The sequence below is a fragment of the Euprymna scolopes genome, chromosome 21, assembly GCF_053919585.1.
Source record: "Euprymna scolopes isolate OS-2025 chromosome 21, ASM5391958v1, whole genome shotgun sequence".
NCBI lineage: Eukaryota > Metazoa > Mollusca > Cephalopoda > Sepiida > Sepiolidae > Euprymna > Euprymna scolopes.
Window position 1 is genome coordinate 124778553 of NC_136502.1, and position 21926 is coordinate 124800478.

At 35.8% G+C, this 21926-nt stretch overlaps 3 protein-coding genes across 3 annotated transcripts in view; 2 read left to right on the top strand and 1 right to left on the bottom strand.

Annotated features, from left to right (window-relative positions):
• LOC145242726 (uncharacterized) overlaps positions 1–21926 on the top strand; it is a 39104-nt gene that overhangs the window by 7574 nt on the left and 9604 nt on the right. The gene's annotated exons all lie outside the window — the stretch shown is intronic.
• On the top strand, positions 7057–7437 carry LOC145242887 (uncharacterized). Its single transcript, XM_080105996.1, has one exon. The coding sequence runs from the start codon at positions 7057–7059 to the stop codon at positions 7435–7437; it is 381 nt and encodes a 126-aa protein (XP_079962122.1).
• Positions 9373–20031, bottom strand: LOC145242722 (uncharacterized). The gene is made up of 2 exons (XM_080105866.1): positions 18793–20031; positions 9373–13718 (listed from the first exon to the last, which is right to left on the bottom strand). The coding sequence occupies exon 2, from the start codon at positions 13682–13684 to the stop codon at positions 12779–12781; it is 906 nt and encodes a 301-aa protein (XP_079961992.1). The 5' UTR covers positions 13685–13718; positions 18793–20031; the 3' UTR covers positions 9373–12778.

Sequence of the window (21926 nt, forward strand, 5' to 3'; positions counted from 1 at the left end):
AAAGTACTACCGACCTAGAAAGCAGCTTTTTCTGCACCCTTTGTTAGAAAAATCACTCATTGGAAATGGGGACGGACAAAAAAGGAGAAGCGAGAGTTACTAAAGCTGCCAATAACACATCCACATGCATTATCTACTCTCTTATGCACTTATTTTACTACGCTATTTTTTTATAGTAGTTTCAAGTAAAATTCAGGTTTTACAATATCCTTTTTCAAATATATATATATAAATACTCGCGAAAAAGGTAAAATAAGTGCAGAAAAATTAAGAAAAAAGGGGGGGGTCCATAAAAAAAAGATAAAAGAAAAAACGTTGATTTTTTTTTATTATAAGAGCGTACAAAATACTCGCGGAAAAACTGTTGTACCCATAAATATGTTTAAAAGAAAAATATAGCAAAAACATTTAGTTTATGCTTGCAAAAAATAAAAACGTAAAAAAAAAACCGTAAATGTTTGGAAATAAACTAGCAACAAAACGTAAATGATTGGAAAAATAAAGCTTAAATATGTTTGCAAAAACAAAAAATAACAAAAAACGTAAATATATTTGAAAAAAAAAACAAACTTAAATATGTTTGCAAAAAAACAAAAAAAAAACATGTTTAAAATTAAAATATGACAAAACATTTATTTTTATTTCAAGGGTGTCATTATATACATTTTGTGCTTCCGTAACTAGGTGGTCAGACAGTAACGCCACCTATAGTCAAACGGAGGAAACAGCCTCTCTCTTTCTTCATGATTACCAATAATTATTTTACTTTTAACATTTTTTGTTTTATCATGAAACACTAAAAAAAAAAATAAACTTTAATTTTTTTTTACATTTCTATAAATAATTTTTTTTATTATTGTGTTATCACTAAAAAAAAAATTAATGAGAATTTTTATTATTCACATTTTTGTAAATGGTGTTTTTTTTAAAATAATATATTTATTAGGTGTATCAAAAGCGGCCATTAAAAAATGACGTGAAAAGAACTGCACTCCCTATCACAAATGGTTACGTTTCCAACCCATTTCCCTGATCAGCAAGAACAACACACATCACTTCTAGATCTGTTTTTGTCCAAAGCTCCCGATGATTATAAAACGAATGCCGACAACCCACTTGGGAACGCTGATCATGCAGTGATAATGGTTGAAATCGCCCTAAACTCTAGAGCAAAAATTGAAGAGCCAGTGCTCAAAACGAGATATTATAAAAAGGCTGACTGGGAAGCCATCAGAGATCTTATCAGAGATGCCCCATGGGGAAATATTTTTTCTCTTCCTCCTGAACAATGCGCAAATAAGACCACTGAATGGTTCAAAACTGCAATTGAAGCACATGTTCCCATGAGGAAATTTTATAGCAAGCCCCACTCTCCCCAATGGTTTACTTCGACTTGCGTAACTACCATTGCTCAAAGGCAGCATGCATACCACAGATTTAACCGACTTAAGTCCAGTTTAAACAGACAGAAATATATAGAAGCTAGAAGTTACATTAAGAAAGAAATAGCGACAGCTAAGAGAGAATTTACGGAAACCACTAAAAACCGTATCGAAGCACAAAACTAGGAACTCGTAACTTCTGGAAAATCTACAACAGTGTAGTAAATAATGGGCAATCAACAATTCCTCCACTAACCAACAATCACAAGGTTGTTTGCTCAGCAACCAAGAAGACTAACATGCTTGCCAGTGGGGTTTGCCTCAAACTCCACACTGGACCCTCCAACCACCCCCTACCTGAATTTCCTTTGCGGACAGACGCTACGCTAGACGATCTGAAAATCACCCCTGCTCAAGTGCATGCTATCATAAAAAACCTTGACACTTCAAAAGCATGTAGATCCGATCTCATCCCAACTGTGCTATTAAAAAAGTGCTTAGCCGAAGTAGCTCCAGTTCTCTCCAAACTCTACAACAAATGCCTTAATGAAGCTTGCTTTCCGGGCTGTTGTAAAACTGCTTCTGTGGTACCAGTATTCAAGAATTCTGGCGAAAGAACTGATCCATCAAATTATCGCCCCATTAGCCTCCTCCCACTTTTTGCCAAATATTTGAGATCTTAATTAACCATGCTCTAGTCCATCACCTTACAGATGCTAAACTTCTGACTGACCAACATATGGATTTAGACAAGCCCATTCCACAGCAGACATCCTCACTGTAATCTCTGAACGTATATACCATTCACTGAACAAGGCGGGTAGCTCAAGATATATCTAAAGCTTTTGAGAGGGTATGGCATGAGGGTCTCCTCAGGAAAATCAGATCATACGGTATCACTGGTAGAATACTTAACATAATTAAATCCTTCTTAGATAAGAGAAAAATCCAGGTTGTCCTCGATGGTCATACATCTAAACAATATGATATAAATGCGGGAGTGGACTATTGTTCCTGATAGTCATAAATGACCTCTCCGACAAAATTGCCTCTGAGATGGGTATATATGCTGATGACACCACACTCTATAACAGGCATGACAGGAAAAAAATGAACACATATCTAAAGAAATGGCAAAAACAGTAGAGGATGACCTCCAATCTGTAGTGGAATGGGGACAAAAATGTACGGTCACGTTAAATGCCGCCAAGACTAAACTAGTTTCCTTCAATAATTACAAGAAACCTTCTCTACCACCTATAGCAATGGCCAACGACTCTTTATCTGAGAGTTCATCTTTCAAATTCCTTGGCCTAACGTTCACAGGAAACATGAGTTGGAATAATTACATTGAAGGCATTGCCAGGGCCACTGCAAAGAAGGTAGGCTCTCTCTACTGTGCTAGAAAACTGCTAACACCTGAAAGTATCCTGTACCTCTATAAGGCCACTATTCGCCCATGTATGGAGTATTGCTGTCATATTTGGGTTGGTGCATCTGCTACTAGTCTCTCGCTCCTAGACAAGGTTCAAAAGAGAGTCACAAATCTGATAGGCCCTAAACTGGCATCTAAGCTTCAGCCTCTGTCTCATCGACGAAATGTTGCATCCCTCTGCCTCTTCTACAAGTATTTTAATGGTGAATGCTCTGACGAACTGCAGACACTTGTGCCCCCACGACGTGAACACCCTCGACAAACCCTACAGGCTGCTAAATCCCACCCCCACACTGTAGAGATCCCTAGATGTAAAAGATCTTTCTACTCCAGTAGTTTCTTCCCTAGAACAGCTAGACTTTGGAATTCCATTCCAGGTCCCTGCTTCCCCAACTGTACTGACATGCAGAAGTTCAAGTGTAATGTGAACCGACATCTTGCTGCCCAAATCCCTACATAGTACCCCAGTAGTTGTTGCCCCTGATAGTAGCCCCCTACACCAAAGTGGCAATGTGCTTTGTTTGGGGTGAAAATGTAAAAAAAAAAAAAAAAAAAAAAAAATCAACCCCTAATTTTTTTTTCAATTAAAGGAGCAAAGACCAAATTAACAAAAATAATAATAACAGGTTTAATAGCAAATTATGCAATAATTGTTTCTTTAAATCGGTTTTCTTTAAAACGATTTGAAGAAAATAAATGAAATTTAACTTACGTCGATTATAAAAAATCGATATAAATTCCAAAAAATCACTTACTTATAAAAAATACTATTGAATATTTAGTTCCATTCTTCATTGTTAAGAATTTATCAATATTTATATTTTAAACTCCATTTATTTTTTAAATAAAAGAATTTTTTAAATGCCTATTTGAAAATCCTGCCATCCCGCAAACATTTTACGTTTTTATAAAACCGGAAGTAGTTTATTTCTTATTGTTTTGAACTATGGGTGAACAGAATGAAGTAAAAACCACACGTTCACGTTAGCCATCTAGCCTAGCGCGTAAAGAAATTTGTGCCTCCATAGCTGAAAACTAGTTACATTTTACTTATAATTTTTTGCCTTAAAAAAAACAGTTGATGAATTTTTTTTCTTTTCTCAAAGAAATACATAAGTTTTTGATTTAATATATTGTATTTCCAGTTTATGGGGTTGATCTTTTTTTTTTTAATATCTAAAAAAAAAAATTGAATGAAATAGAAATAATTTTCCTAATAAAACGAAACTTTCTGTGCAATATAAGAAGATTATATGGTTTCACTTAAAAAAACAAAAAAAAACGTGTTTTTTAAAAAAAAAAAAGGTTTCACACTGGACTTTACAGGTAAATTTGCACAAAAATATTCTTTTTTGTTTGTTTTAAATTCGAATATATTATTTATTGATCTTTTATCTTCAATTTGTGATATATAAAACTTTGGTACATAAATAAATTATTAAAATTTTAATAGACATTTCAAAATGCGGGGGGGGGGGGAATGAATTTAAAAAAAAACGTTTGTCTAAAATATTATATTTTGTTTATTGGAAAGAGCATAAAATTTCACATTGACTTTGAAAATATCGTAAAAATTTAACCAATAGAAAAATTTTCATAGATTTTTAAAGTTTAAAAATTGAAAAAAAATTAACTCGTAAAATTCAATTGATTTCATTACGTAAAAAACATGGTTGCATGAAGGCACACCGGCACTTTGTAAACACTGCTTTTTAAAAAATAAAAAATAATATTTCTATTATTTTTTGAACAACTTTAATAGTTTATTTTGGAAGTATATTCCATAAAGAAAATAAACAACCCACTTTAAAAAGAGAAATTACGAGTTTTTTTATATTTTATTCGCAGTTTCGTGTTAGGGGTTTCAAAAATTCTGATACACATATATATTTATGTCTTTCACAAGTTTTATCAGAATTTTTCGTCATAAATAATGTGTTATATATAAAAAAAAACCTTATTTCAAACATTTATATAAAAAATAATGAAGAAAGTTTTGGTTTCATAATTCAATTGAAGATACTTTGTTTTCTGATACTTTATGTGATGAAAAAATTACGTGATGAAATTTGTGAAAATGTTTAATCATTTCCATATGAATATATTTTAAATATTTAGAAAATTATTTATAGAAACGTAAACTATGAAAGTTTAAATTCCTTTTTCGAAATAAAATATTTCCATGTTTTGAATATTAAAAAATGTTCATAGAAATGTAAACAATAAAAATTTATTATTTTTTTAAAATTGTTTCATGATACAAGAAATGATTCCATATGGTTCCGTTTTTTGTTTCATGCTTAGTGACTTCCGTTCCATATTTAGATAAACTGAGTCTACTTCCAGCGTCTTAACTTTGTGTACTGAATTTTTAGATTCAGCCTAATGACCTTCCTCTCAAATAACACGAACGCCCTTTTCTCTATACTTTTTCTTTATAGCTTTCTGATTCATTTAACCATGCCTAATTATCTAATGAAATGGACAACAGAAACCAGAAGTTAAAAGGATCAGATAATGTTGACAATAAGCATAAATTTTCTAACGGCATATTGACTATAATTTTGCTATTTATTTTACTTCCGCTCACTGTGATAGGGACCAGGTTTGTGAGGGGGTGGCCACATGGATAGCGAATTCAGCAGCAAGATGGTTGTTCATAGTACATTTAAATTTCTGCATATTTGTACGATTGGAAAAAAATTGGAAGCAGGGAGGGAATTCCAAATGTAAGCAGTCCAAGGAAAGAAGCTATTAGAGAATAGAAAATCTATCTAGCAACCTTTAGAGTGAAGGGGGTGGGATTTTGCTGCTAGTAGCCGTAAAGCATTTGACAATGTCTAGCACGAAGGTCTTCTTATGAAAATTAAATCATATGGTATTACTGGGTGTATACTTAATATAATTCTTAGACAAGAAAAAATTCCAGGTTGTCGTAGATGGTCATACATCAAAACAACGCAATATAAATGCGGGTGTGCCGCAAGGATCGATGCTTGGACCTTTTATTATTTCTGATATTCATAAATGATCTCCCTGATAAAATTGTCTCCGAGATGGGTATATTTGCTGATGACATCATGCTCTATAACAGACAGAGAGAGAAAACAAATGAACACACATCTAATCCAATGGCTGAAACCTTAGATTTCCAGCCTGTAGTGGAATGTAAACGAATGGTAACATTCAATGCTGCTAAGACTAAACTTCTTTCCTTTAACAAGTATTAAAAAAAAAAAAACTTGATTGCCATGACTACCTGAAAGCTTCAGTGCCTTTTTATAGCATCATGATAGCGTTAATGAGTTCGTTTGGAATGTCTTTAAGATGCTAACCATTTTCCTCTATGCACAGAATCGAATGCTTTGGAGAAATCTATAAACAGCATAACTGCCTTAAAGATTTTGGTGTTGACTTCTTCGATTAGTCTCCTGACAGTAAGAATTTAATCAGTAGTAGAGCGACTCTTCCTAAATCTGTTCTGGTTCTTTCTGAGCACTCTTTCTATATTTGCTTGGATACAGTTGAGAAGCATGGTGTTGTAGATTTTCGCTGCAATTGGAATGAATATTATTCCTCTGTAGTTGCTTGGTGTGATTATTCAGCTTTTTTAGGGAAGAAAGCATGCACCCTTCTCTTCGCACATGAATAACATCTTCATTATTTACAGCATCGCATGAATCAAGATGGATGCCATTGAAGCCACGTCTTCCAGACTTCTGGCAGAATGTCATCTAAACCTCACTGAGCAGCAACATAGGTTCCACGGATAAAGATATCGAAATTCACATCTCAGAAACATGGGCTACATTGGATAAGCTGCAGTCAGTATGGATTTTAACAAATTTAATTAATATTTTTAAGCTTTCTTTTGTAGTAAGGATTTTTTTAGCTTTGTAATGCAAAACCAGTTGGACAACTTTAAAAAAGACAGTTCTTCAGAGCAGTGGAGGAGACTGTCCTTGTTTACGGTGCTACAAAGTGAGGGCAGAAGTCCAGACAAAAACTAAGAGAAATGGAAAACACCTGGTGACTTGAAAAGGCTGAAGATATGCAGAAGCAAGCGGAGGAAAACAATTCTGCAGATTTCTTCAGGTCACTGAAGGAAGTGTATGGCCCCAGAGGCCAGATGACTACACCCACTTATCAGAAGATTGAAACGCTACACTAACCTAACCAAAAGCGTTAACTAAAAGATGGCAAGAGTACTTCGGCACCCTATTGAATGTAGAATCCAATATGGATGAGGAGATCTTAAGCCACATAATAGTCTTCCCCCAGCAGATGGATCTGAATGACACACCAACTCTTCAAGAAGTATGGGAAGCAATTAACAAAACTAAAATGAACAAATCTCCAGGAATTGATGATATACCAGCCGAAGTATACAAGTTCGGTGGAGAGCAACTCATAAGAAAACTTCAACTAATAGCAAAATGCTGGCAACAAGGAACACTGCCACAAGAATTCAAAGATATCCTGATCATCCCAATCTATAAAAACAACGGTGATCACAAAGACTGCAGCAACTTGCTGATTATTTCCAGGAAAATAATGGCTAAAGTGGTGCAAGCTCTACTAGCAAGACTTAACCGAATCACAGTGCGGGTTCAGGTGTGAAATATCTACAATAGATATGATCTTCAGCTTACAGCAGATTCAAGAAAAAGCCATTGAACAGTACCGGGAGCTCTACATAGTCTTTGTAGACGTCCACAAAGCATTTGATACGGTTGACCGAAAAATTCTGTGGAAAGTCCTTAAAATGTTCGGATGCTCCGATCATTTTGTGGGAATTATCAAACAATTTCACGAAGGAACAAAAAGGAGAGTTGTAGTAGGGAACCTAGAAAGCGAACTCTGAAGTAAACCACGGCACCAAACAAGGGTGCATACTGGCCTCAACATTGTTCACCCTATTTCTGAGAACCGTCCTAATACTGCTTCATCAAAACATCGAAAAAGGTGTCTCCGTCTTCAGGAGTTCCAATGGAAAACTGTTCAACAATGCAAGACTGAAGACCAAGACCAGGAAGGAGCTGATAACAGAACTGCTATTCGCAGACTGCTCTGATAGTTCACAATCAGGCTCAGATGCAGATGATAGTTGATACCTTCTATCAAACAGCCAGGAAGATCGGCCTACAAATCAACATAGGGAAGACAGAAGTGGTGTATCAGCTCTCACCAAGTAACAACGACCCCCAAGAACCTATAATAACAATCACCGGCAAGGTGTTAAAAGTTGTTGAAAACTTCAAATATCTTGAAAGCACTCTAAGTCCTGACAAAGAAATAAGCTGCTGAATCCAAAGCGCATATGTCTCCTTTGGTAAGCTAGAAAAGAGTCTCTGGATAAGGACCGGTATCCGGCTAGACATAAAGTGCAGGGTCTACAAAGCCATCGTTCTGCCAGCCTTGCTGTACTCAGCAGAGATCTACACTCTGTATAAAGAACACATAAGGAGACTGGAAGCTGTCCAGCAGAGACACCCGAGAAGGATCATGAAGATCAAATGGAGTGACTACGTATAAAACGTGGAAGTTCTCAGGAGAGCAAACGCAGACAGTGAAGAAGCTACCCTTGCTACTATTCGACTACTGGACCGGGCAGATTGCCAGAATGGAAGACAACCGAATCCAAAAAAAAGATCTTCTGCACGGAACTGGAAAATGGAACCTGCAAGGTAGGAGGTCAGAAGCTTCACTACAAAAATATAACAAAGCGGCGATGACCATCAATGTCGAGAGTTGGAAGGAACAAGCCAAAGAAAGGTGGAACAGTTTCCACAAAGGGAAGGAAGAAATAGAGAGAAAGATTGGAGAAGACTTAGAGCTTGGACACTATCGATGACACAACCCCAGCACCCACATATGCAGTGCCTGTGACTCGACATTTCACACAAAAAGAGAACACCGCCAACACCGAAGGATAAAGCACCCAGGACCTGACTAGTCATTGTCAAGACTGACAGACTGCATGATGATGATGACAACCTGGACACTCACCAAAAAATTGGAAAGAAAGCTAGATGGTATGTACACATACAAACAGTGTTAAATATATCTTGGCAAGATCATCCCATGAAGCAGCAACTTTATGGCAACCTATCTGCCATATCTACTACCATCAGGGAGTGACGTCTACGATTTGCCGGTCACTGCCACAGAAGCAAGCAAAAGCCGGTGAGAACTCCATGGCATGGGCACATGAGCATAGGACAACCTAGATTCACATGCATTCAGCAAATTTCACATGATGCCAACTGTGATCCTGAAGACCCGAGGCAACTACTGGAGGACAGGGAAATCTGGAGAGAGAAAATCACATTGGTTCAATAAGGAGGCTGACCAGATAGATATAGATAGACCTGAAAGTTCTTTGTTCAAATTCCTTTCCTTAACATTCACAGGCAACAATTCAGTAAATTTTCATATACCAATGAGTTTTAAGCCAAAAATGGTTGGCTTAAAGAGTAAGCTACAAAATTATCAAATTTTATAATTGAGCATTAATATACTGTGTAAGCAAAAACAAGACTTCAAAACAAGGTGTTGGTGGCAACAAAAAGTGTATTTCAATTTACGTTACAATTGTTTCCATGTCCAGTTCGACAATTTCAATGTCGTTTGAAAATTTTCCAAACCAGCATTTCTTCAGACTTTATGAATAAGCACACTTTTGGCAATGGAGCATTTTTTGAAGAGTAGGAAGGGGAAATCCCTAGCTAGAAAGGCATGCGAGAAACATCTACCTTTGTTGTGGTTACGGAAAATCCCATTTTCAAATGGGATTTTCCGTAACCACAATATTTATACATGACCTGAAAATAAAAGAACTCTTTTCTTCTCTACCCCGAATTACCTCCCTTGTTTCTCTCTCTTTCTGGGAGACAGTAGTAGCAGTGATCGGCCATCTTTCTTTCCCCTTGTTATTTTGCCAGCGCTCTTTTTAGCTGAATAAAACTTTATACAAGCTATATAAATCTTCAGTCTCATTTCGTCATACATCTACACAACAATACAATACATATACAATATTTTCCGTAACCACAATTTATCATATAAATTCTTTTATTTTTATCTTTTTATAATTTTGTTAATTTTATTGTATACTTTTCAATAATGTCCTTTTCTTATATTTCCATGAATCATTTCACAATAAAAATACGGAAAAACAATAAAAGTGAAGGAACTGATTTTCCTTGTCACCATTTCCTACCAGAACTTAGGAAATATGTTGACAACTCATCACATAAACGTTGTATAGATGACATGTAGTAGTAGTAGTTTGTTTTTCTTTTTTTTCATTGTTGTTGTCTTCTTTGTTAAATCAAGACAAGAGGAGTGCGTGAAACCAACAGAAAGAGTGAGAAGAAATGTAGGATAATCCAGGTGCCCAAGAATGACGTCAAAGGAAAGTCGGTCAGAACCCTGGATGCAGTTGTCCTCGGGAATGACATCAAAGAAGTCAAAATGGAAAATGTAGAATTCCCTAGAGATTAGGTCAGCAAGATTGGCCGATATTTCAAGACAATGCATGGTGGAATGTTGATGTCATTTGTGCCAATAAAATAGATATGCAGACAACGGAAAAAGGAGAATGACCACAACAGGCAAGCTAAGCAACACAGGATTGCTCTCTAAGACTTTGCCTGAGGCCAAGTTGTCAGTGGCCTTAATTAGCTACTCTACAGTTGGCTCTGCATCCAACTTTGTGTCTGGAGTAGAGATTGAAGCAGTTTCATCCATCTCTCCGTCTACTGAGCTCAGCCTTTTCCAGTGTAGAATTGAAGGGGAGCTGTCTTAATCTGGACCAGTCCAAGTGTCTACTTGATGCCATTGTACATCCCTCCAATGTTGCCTGTATTTGTGGCTGACTTCTATCCAGTACTCATTGCTAAAGTGCCTAACACATTTTGGATAGTTGGAACTCATCAGCCTTTGATGGCAAAACCCTGATATTAAACCTTTACTGCGTTGTGGCATTCTCACTCATGAGAAAGACTGAGTGTTGTTTTTGATGGTGAGAGGGATTCTTTGATCTCAATGATATCATAAAAAACCTAGACATCTTAAAAACATGTGAACCCGGTTTCATTCCACTTGTACTATTAATAAAATGCTCCACTGAGGTTGCTCCAGTTCTCTCCAAACTTTTTAACAAATGCCTTAATGAATCTTTCTTTCCTGACAGCTAGAAAACTACTTCTGAGGTACTAGTTTACAAGAATTCTGGCGAAAGAATTGACCCATTAAATTATCACCCCATTAGCTTCCTCCCTCTTTTCGCCGAAATCTTTGAGTTCATAATTAATCGAGCTCTAGTCCACCACCTCACAGTTGCTAAACTTCTTTCCAACCAACAATATGGATTTAGGCAAACCCGTTCTACTGCATATTTCCTAATTGTAATCTCTGAACGTATATACCATGCACTTGATAAGGCAAGGGAAGGTAGGGCAGTAACTCTATATATATTTAAGGCCTTTGACAGGGTATGGCACGATGGTCTTCTCATGACAATCAGATTCTATGGTATTACTGGATGAATACTTAGCATAATTAAATCCTTCTAAAATAAGAACCCAGGTTGCCCTCGATGATTGTACATCAAAACAATATGATATAAATGTGGGTGTACCCCAGGGGTCAATCCTTGGACCTTTATTATTCCTGATATTCATAAATGACCTGTGGTGGGTATATTTGCTGACAACATCATGCTCTATAACAGACATAAGGGGAAAACTAATGAACCCATATCCAAGGCAATGTCGGAAACGATAGAGGAAGACCTCCAGTCTGTATTAGAATGCAGACAAAAATGGATGGTAACATTCAATGCTGTCAAGACTAAGCTTGTTTCCTTTAATAATAAGAAACTTTCTCACCCACCAATAGCTATGGTTAATGATACACTACCTGAAAGAAATGCATTCAAACTTCTCGGCTTAACGTTCATAGGGAACATAAGTTGAAACAGATACATCGATAGCATCACCAAAGCTCCTGCAAAGAAGGTGGGCTCTCTCTACCATGCTAGAAAGTTACTTATGCTTGAAAGTATCCTGTACCTCTACAAGGTCATCATTCGTTCATGTATGGAGTATTGTTGTCACATTTGGGCCAGTGTATTTGCTACTAACCTCTCATTTCTAGACAGGGTTCAAAAGAGAGCCGCCAACCTGATAGGTCCTAAATTGTCATCTAAGCTTCAACCTCTGTCCCATCGACAAAATGTTGCATCCCTTTGCCGGTTTTACAAGTATTTTAATGGTAAATGCTCCAATGAACTACAAGCTCTTGGACCTCCTTGACGTAAATACCCCTGACAAACCCGACAAGTAGTTAAATCCCACCCCTACACAGTAGAGATCCCTAGATGCCAGAAAGCCTTCAACTCTAATAGTTTCTTCCCCAGAACTGCTAAACTTTTGAATTCCCTTCCGGGTTCTTGCTTTCCCAACTGTACTAACATGTAGAAGTTCAAGTGTAATGTTAAGTGTTGTTGCTCAACTCCCTACATTGGTATTCTAAGTACTTTATTAGATTTTTTTTGCATCAGTTCCCCCTACCACAACTGATGACTACTTCTTTCAAGGACCATTTTGTTTGTAAATCATTTCTTGAGGTCATGATATTTGCTTATTTTTTCGTGTTTGACTCTATCAAGACCATCGTGTGTATTTTTCTGTGAATCAAAACAATAAACATTAAATTAGATTCTGACCCAGAGCAATTCTTCCTCCTTTGTCAGAAACATCGCTCATGGACGGAAAGAGGCAATTAAGGAAGCAAGAGTTACAAGGCTGCTGAAAATAAACACAAGGTTTACTTTCTTTGTTATTTGGTATTTCAAGTATTGCTCCTAAGTACTTCAGACTTTTTTCATTAGGTCAGTTCCCTTTATCACAATTGGTATGATGTTTATTTCTTTCAGGGGCATGTTGTTTTTAAGTCATTTCTTGAGGTCCTGATATTTGCTTTTTTTTTTTTTGTTCGCGTTAATCGTGTGTATTTTCGTGTGAGTTTTCAGGTTCGAACGATGTGAAAATGATAATCCACACACATTACATGAATACGGTTTATCGCCTGTGTGCAATCGTTTATGAATTTTCAAATTAAAATTGCTTGAAAATCTACAACCGCACACTTCACAAGAATATGGTTTCTCTCCACTGTGAATCCGAAGATGTCGATTCAAGTTGGCATTTTGTGAAAACGATAAATCGCACAACTCACATGTGAACGGCTTATCGCCTGAATGTACACGTGCATGAACTTTAAAATCATATTTTGTTTTAAACATCGCGTCGCACAAATCGCAAGAATATCGCTTGTCGCCGTGTGTTGTTTTCTCATGGGATTTGAGATCAGATTTTGTTAAAAATGATGATCCACATTCGTCGCACGGAAATGATTTTGTGTGCGTTTGCATGTGCGATGTTAGATTTGGCTTATGTGAAAATGACGCCCAGCATACGTTGCATGAATGCGGTCTCTCTCCAGTATGCGTTCGAACATGTTTTTTTAAATTTGATTTCAATGTGAACGTTGAATCGCATACATTGCACATGTGACGTTTCTGTCCACTGTGGATTTGTCGGTGTTCGTTTAAATTGCATTTACGTTTGAACGTCGAACCACATAATTCACACCGGAACGATTTCTCATCGTTATGCGTGACCATGTGAAGTTTAAGACTGTATTCGCGTGGAAACGACGATCCACATGTCCCACAAGAATAGGGTTTCTCTCCAGTGTGTATTCGTAGATGCGTTTGTAAAGATGAATTCCGTGTAAATCGGGAGCCACAGAGTCGACAAGAAAAAGGTTTTTCTTCATCAGCGTTTTTCGTTTGCATCTTTACATTTATTTTCACTTTTCTTCGTTTTTTTCTGAAAATAAATGAGATTTTATTTACCAAAAATCACACATTAAAACAAATTTTAAAACATTAGACATATATATATATATTTTTTATAAGGTCACCACTTATCAAGGTCCGGAAGCCACTCGCGGATAAGGGTTATTGCATGTACAGTACATTAGTGTTGAGATTTGATATTGTCTTACTTAAGGGGGCGGTTCATCAGGAATTTGTTTATGTTGGACTTGAAGACATACAGGTTGTAGTCAAGTGGGAAACAGGCAAACGGAACAGAGTTCCACAGGCGTGCACTTCTAAGAAAGAAGCTTTGTTCATGGAATCTACATTTTGGTTTTGGCACAGATAAAGAGTGGGGAAAATTTTTGACAGTGGTTTCAGCTAGACGGGCGTTTTTCGTGAAAGATTGGTGAGAGGGGACCAGGGATTGGAGCTCAGACGAGCACTTACTATGGAAGTAACGATAAAATAAAGACAGGATCGTAATGAAAATGTTAAGTAAACTAAACATGGAACACATTAACATAGGACTACTTTCCTCCACGATACAACAAAATTGTTTTGCTGTAAATTTACATTTACTTGCACTTTTTTCTTTGGAAATGAATGAGATTTTGTTTAACAAATCACAAATTTTAAAAAATTAGACATATATTAAATGAAAATGTTAATTACAATAAATGTGGAACACATTAACACATGGCTACTTTTCTTCAGGATACAACAGTTGTCGTATAGGTTACTAAATGCCATCTAAAATAAAACTGTTTTGCTGTTTGAAAAATGTTTTTATTTTCTAATTTTATTTAATCATTCTACCTCCAATTTCTAAAAATTTATAACATTGAAACCCATTCCCTACTTTGCATTTTAAAATAATTCTTTTTTATTCTTTCTCTGTTCAATCAAATGAAAAGAGAAAGAAGTACATACTACCGGTATTTAGGGCTAGAGTTAAATAAAAAATTTTTCTGTGGCTGAAAACCATTAATTCTAATTTACAAAATGGAATTTTTTGAGTTTTCTACATTCCTGGGCAACACCGGAGCACAGGTATGCTAGTTTTCAAATAATCTCTAAATCTATAGAATGTGTGAATGTCTGTATTTCTTGTGAGTACATGACTTACACATTTTCTTATTTCCTATGAACCGAATATTTAATCAAATATTTATTGAAATCAAGAATATAATAACACAAGCTAAAATATCTTTTCAAATTATATTCAAATAAAAATTTCATGGATCAAGATTAGAATAAGGACTCCAATCGATTGAGAAAAACAATAAGTGGCACCACATTAAGCCCAAATCCCAATCGTGTAAGACAGAAGCACTGGCCTCTAAAAATAACTGTTTGAAACGGCCATTAGTGCCTTATTGACATCGATTTTAAGATATGCATTTTCCAGATCCATAAGCGACACATTGACCCCTTGTTACCGCCACTCTCTTAGTTTCTGCGTGCAAACTTCTGCATTCACAGTGAAAGCATTTGCAAACTCATACAATTCCCGGGAGTCAAGCACCAGATGCATTTTTGCTTCTACTCCTGCATGACCGCAATTAAGGAAATCAGACCCTTGGGTGGCCAGGTTCCTCTTCTCAATATGGCACCAGCCATTCTGCTACCACTGTTGAATCTCATTCTCATAGGCATCCCTAGCATGACAAGGCACTGCATATTTTTGTAGACTGTTACTCAGTTCACTGGGACAGTGATCGTTTGCCCATTTCCACGATGCAATCTATTCCCTGTCATGCGATCATAAGTCACACTAAAGTCTGGCTCGTCGATCAAGATGGCAGCACATCTGTTTAGGCCTCTGAAATGTGCTTCGCCTGATTCCGTGAAATAAAATCCACCAAGTTTTTTGATCGCATCAATCTCCAACAGTAGATTGAAGTCGAACAGCTGTTTATCCACGACCAACGCCTCAATGTTGACAGCTGGAACTTGGCCAACCTCTATATTTATTCTGCCGTATGCTCGGCAATTCAATATCCTTTTATCAGCTGTTAGCTCTCCTGCTGACTTCCGGTTCCAAAAACAACTAAAGTGTGCAAATACGCAGAATCGATTAACGCTGTGCACTATTGCCTATTTATATGTACTTTCATGGAGAGGAGCTTCTTAGTCTGCATTTGGTCGGTGAGGAAACTAATGCTAATAATTCCTCCCCTTCAATGTTTCCCTGACACTGTGATGCTAAGTGTCCAAGGCCACTGAATCTGAAGCAACGTATCTCATGATGAACTTTGCACATCCAACTGTTCGGCCTCTCTTTGTCAAACGGTTGGGACCACTACACCTGCAGCTGGATGAAGCATGCAATATATGTCTGACATGTTGCGGTAGTCCAGAAATGAATGCACACGTTAACCAACATTCGAGCAATGGTTCTACAACCAATCAACTGGGCCAGGTGTTGCAGCTCAGCAAAAACTCTTCCACAGTTTCATCAGGGTGAAGTTGTCGAGTGACAAACTGGTCATATGCATCAAATGCATCAGTAGCATACGCGGTTATAAAGGCCTGCTTTCTGATCTAAGTTGCCTGTATATGGCCAAAGCTCTAACTCGCAATCTCAGTGGCAGGACACGCTCGGCATTTTTCATGGTGCAAAGCTCACACACGTTCCACATTTTCAATCCACTCGATAATGGGCATATCAGCTGCAGCACCACTAAACTCTGGACTCAACTGGACATCAAAAATCTTGCCCTCCATCGTCGAACAATAATATAAAGCCGAAATAGTTTCTAGTTTGAAAATTGCTTTTAATAGAGTTTTAAAGTTGTGTTCCGACCCACACACAATCTTTTGAGTCAGCTTCAATAATCTTAGTAATACACACGTTCGTTCGCATAACACATTGTTTTTCAACTCGACGGTTGTTCCTTTTACCCCTCCTTTTATACATCTTGCATAAACTAATTTGCATAGCGTTTGTGTTACTCACACATAATCGTCAAATACAAAAGAGACATCACCATTTTAGCTTTCTTTATTTTTTATTTTTTTTCTTAAGCGAATGAACATGACACCCATGCTAGTCAGGTAAGCTATGATTTTCCCTACAAATTTAAATGTCCAATTTGGCCTTTTTGTTGTGAAAATTTGGCTAAAATTATCAATTTGGCCTTTTTTTTCTGAAAGATTTGGCTTTGAATATTTTTTATAGTTTGGCAATCCTGAGGACAACATGCATTGTAAAGAAGCACCAAAATAAATCTGCAAGATTAATTACTCTTCTACCTATCTGGGTTTTTATTTAACTTATTTTAAAGCGTTTTTATTTTATTTTTCAAATAAACCTAGTGTCCACTAACAATACATGCATATGTATATATAGTCATCCACAGATGAACTGTTTTGCTGTATCACAGCTTTTCAGTGTGGCTAGACTAGCAACTACCTCAAGCCAGGATTGAAATTGACCACCCTGGCGACAGTCTGCACTTCTGTTATGCTACTTGGTTGCTGCTAAGGTGGGTATGTGAAATTACAGAAATTACAATGTTCGAACATACATATATACATAAAAATATATATATATTGCAATCATGAAGACTTTTTATAATTCATGATTAAAAGTAAAATACGTTTTAAAATAAAGAAAAAAGGACAAAGAAAAGGAAAGAAAAATAAAAGGGGGGGGGAGTCAACTCGCCTTCGCTTTCTCAAAGCTGTATCATAACGTTGGTGACCTCCCCCCATTTATTTCCCCTCTTCTTTGTCCCAAAGTCAAAGATGAAACTGAGCCTCCTCCGATTACTGTCGTCCTCAAGTCTAATGTAAACAAGTTCTTGATGAACCGTCCCCATTAAGTAATCCAATTTACTAAATTTCCACTCCTAACGATTATTACGATATTGTCCCATCGACTACCGTACACTCATTAACCTTTATCTTTGAGTGGCCTACAGGCTTTGATAAGTGGTGACCCCTTTGTATAAAAAAATTACTATTCGGAACGTTTGTATAAATTTTTCCATTTTTTTAATTTAATTATTTTTCTATGTTCCTGTTTTTAAATTATTTTTTTTTTAAATTATTGTTCAATATTATATAAAAAATATGTGCGAAATCTGTAATTAAAAAAAAAAAGTAGTAATATTTTTTTGCAATTATATTTTTTTTGTGAAAATATTAAATAAACAATGCTTACTTCAGTGGTAATATCGGTAGTTTGAGAAATTCATTTTTCTTCGAGTTATATCGAATTCATTAATACGGCCTTTAGGGCTTTTTTTCGTAATGTTCCTGTAAAAATTATTTTATTTTTATTATTACAAATTTTTTTTTTAAATAGCAGACCCGACTGGAGCTGTAAACAGTTGGATATTAAAAAACAACGACTTATCGGTATTATGATAAACAAAAATAATATATTTCCACTGAGATTTAAATAAAAATAATTAGTTCATTATATTCCGCGATCATTATTTGATAAAATTCTCTTCCATTTGCCTGTTTCCCACCTGACTACAACTTGGATGTCTTCAAGTCCAACATAAACAAATTTCTGATAAACCGCCCCCTTAAGTAATCAAATCTCCATTACTAACGATTACTACAATATTATCCCATTGATTACTGTACACGCAATAACCCTTATCCTCGAGTGGCTTCCGGGCCTTGATAAATGGTGACTATTATGTGTAAAATAAAAAAAATAAATAAATAAACACTGAAAATTTCATTAAAATTGGTTAATTTCCTGATTTTTGGTGATTTTTAAGTAAAAAATGTTTATACATTTTCAGCATCGGCATTCATTTTGCCCGTACCTACAACTTAGCAATATTTCGCAAGCTTTATACCAGACCCAACTCTGGTTTACCTTACCTGTTAACTGCGGTGTTGGAGAATTTTCAACATGTTTTGAACAAAATAAAAACGGCAAATTAAAACAGAAATAAACTTATCCAGTTAGGTAGAAGAGTAACGTTTATTTTATTTATTTGCTTTTGAAAACATTTATTTGTTGCATATTTGTTTTTATCGATTCTTATTTCATTCTGTTAAGTTACAAAATACCCGGTAATTGAAGTGCAAGTGGTGCTGGTGCTTCGACTTACCTTTTTTAATTTGGCAAGAAAGGCTTTTCCTGTGTTCGAAAAAAAAAAAAAAAAAAAGATGTACCTATCTGTTTACGTTTGTTAAATAAAACTACAGACCTCCCATTGAATTAAACTTGAAAGTGTAGAGATTTTGTTTGGTTTTCGCAGAAATGCAAATGTCAACAAGGAAGAAACACCACGTGTTTTAAAAACTTGTTTAACTAAAAAGTTTCGTATTATTTCGTTTAAAGTTATTTTTCATTTTAAGTTTTTAGTTTCGTAATTCGACTGAATTTAACGAGTTTATTAAGAGTGCTCAATAAAAGAAGAAAAAGGTATATTTTTTATTTGGGTTTGTTTTACTGTACACATAGATTCGAAAAAGTTGTCACAAAACAAATATAGAACAAATAAAGGTACTTGTACATTTAACGAACCAGACGTAACTCAGCATTTGCTCGGCTTTGTCCGGCACATGATGACGTCAACAGCCGGATAAAACCGAGCGTTGCCGATAAAATAAGAACAACGCTACAACAAAATGGCCTTTTGGTCAAGATCAAAGTGCAGCATCTGTTCTTCAGATGCTGCACTTCATTTTCTTGTTCTCTTTCGGTGGAGGAGAAATCCTTCACGACTGAGACAATTTATTCTTTTTTTTTTTTTTTTGTACCTTTTCTCCACGTTAAAAAACGACCTTGGTGTCTAACTCTGTCCCGTGGGGAGGCATAGTAAATAGGTACAACAAAATAACTGTAAAATGAATTTGTAAAATGTAGAAACATCTAAACCTAAATAAGTAAAAAGATTTTCCAGTGCACAACTGCACAATTGTGTGGCGAGAACGTAACCCACATTCTCGATGGAGATTTTTTTGTCGAGGCCATCTCGAACGCCCATAAATATATTAGCTTTATGATACATGCGATAGTTAGTCTCGATTTTCCGAAAAAGGTTCCAATCCTGATAGAGGTCCAACGGCGGCATTTTACATTTCGACACCGCCAACCAACCGTACCCGTCGGAAAGGCTTGTTTTCTTGGCAAGTCCTGGCCACGGTGGAAACACCTTTTCGCTTCTGCCAACAATTTCCGTTGCTGGCAAAAGTTTAGTACAGCCTCTCTGGGGTCTGGAGCTGGTTCGCAAGATTTGTTATATTCATATTTTTCGTCGCTTCTTTTTACAAAACTTTTTTTCACCTTCTTCAATTCAGCGTTTCTTACGTTTTAACACTCTTCCAATTGATAGTGAAATTCTCGTCTGCTCGCTCGGTTTTATCCGGCTGTTGACGTCATGCGTCGGACAAAGCCGAGCAAATGTTGAGTTACGTCTGGTTCGTTAAATGCACAAGTACCCAAATAAATGTTATCAAAGGCAAGATAAGTTACGTTTCTACCTAACTGGATATGTTTTTAGTGATTACATTTAATGTAACATGTTTATTTAGCTCGAAAAACATACAGTGTTTACCGATGTATGTATTGGAAAATTCAAAATGGCGGCCGACTCTCTCTCGGAGACGGTAAATTTGGGAAAAGGAGTTATGAATAAAAAACCAGTCAAAATACTGTTAAAAACCCGCCGAATATATGTCAGCCTATGTCACGGTAACATATATTGAGCGAGTTTCTAACAATTTTTTGTCTGTTTTTTTTATTTATAACTCATTTTCCCAAACTTACCGCCTAGTAATACAAACCCCCAAAATCCTCGTCAGGCGACTTTAATAAATAGTTGGTTAATTAGGGCGAAATTTTGTAGTTGAGAAATAGAGTTTTCAGATTTAAAAAAAAAAAACAAAAAAAAAAAAACAATGGTTTCAACTGATTTTTTTTTTCAATTCTAATAAATTACAATGGTAGCTTCCAAGTTATGCTGCCGAAATTACCTGAATATTACTGAGTTATTAAAAAAAAAAACTTTAATCGTGTTAGCAGGTGAAAATTGCCGTCATCTTCTTTAAATCGAAACGGAAAATTACCTCCCTTTCGAACTCTCCTGTGTCTTACATAAGTAAATACAATCGTTTTCTGTAAATTCTATTTTTCTATCTTATCGATTATCGTAATTTTTTGATATAATCATCTTAAAAATACGAGGAATATGTAGATACCATTGTTTTCATGTGAAATTCAGTTTTACAATTTGCGAAGTTTCGTTCTGATAGTGTAGAAGCGCCAATAGTTGCTTTCCACAGAAGAAACCAGTTCTCATATATATGTGGTGGTGGTGGTAGTGGGGGGGGGTAATTATATAAAAAACTTTCTAAAAACAATTTGTTTATATGTTTGGAAAAAATTTTGTTAAATGTTGGTGAATCAGAAGAATAGGCGACTCGAAGGCGCAACAAACGGTCAGATAAAAAGAATTTGCATTATACTTAATTATTTTTTACATAAAATAATAATTAAAATGTTATTGCTTGTATTGTTTTGAGTATTATAAAAATATATATTACTTTTTTTTTTTTTACATAGGTGTCACCACTTATCAAGGCCGGAGGCCACTCGAAAATAAGAGTTAATGAGTGTAGTAGTCAATGGGATAATATCGTAGTAATCGTTGTTCGTGGAAATTTGGTAAATTACTTTATGAAATTCAAGCAAGGTCCCTGAACGCTTGCTGCCGAACTAAAATTATGAAGAACAAATCGGTAAAATTTTACTTTAAGGCCCGTCTCACGTGCGTGTATGTATATATATATTTCGGTGTGCTAAAAAAGTGAATCTGCTAACCGTTTCTGTCGCAGAGAAATAGTTTTCATGATATGAAGAAATTACGGTACTCATGCAGAGAGTGCCGTGCTGAAATAATAAGGTTATCATTTAAAAAGCCATTTTTAACATGAGGGAGGGGGGTTGTTTTTCAAAATGGGTGATCACTTTTGCATGAAAATTTAACTTACAATGAGCACCCACTTTCTGACAACCTAGTGAGGGGCAGTTTTTGTTTATTTGCTAAAAGTTTTTTGTTTGTTTTTTCTGCTTTCATCTTTCGATAAAGACACGAGAAAATTGAAAAACAAAAATAAAGAAAAATCTGTATACAGATACATGTAATTCCTTATGTTATCAGTAGTGACCATTTCTATACATGCAAGCGTGCGTATATTTTTGCCACCAGCAAGTAGTTTTCCAGTTATTAAAATAAAA

What these genes read in the sequence shown, in the direction of transcription:
- LOC145242887 (XM_080105996.1), top strand. Translation starts at nt 7,057, where the DNA reads ATGGATGAGGAGATCTTAAGCCACATAATAGTCTTCCCCCAGCAGATG.
- LOC145242722 (XM_080105866.1), bottom strand. Translation starts at nt 13,684, where the DNA reads ATGCAAACGAAAAACGCTGATGAAGAAAAACCTTTTTCTTGTCGACTC.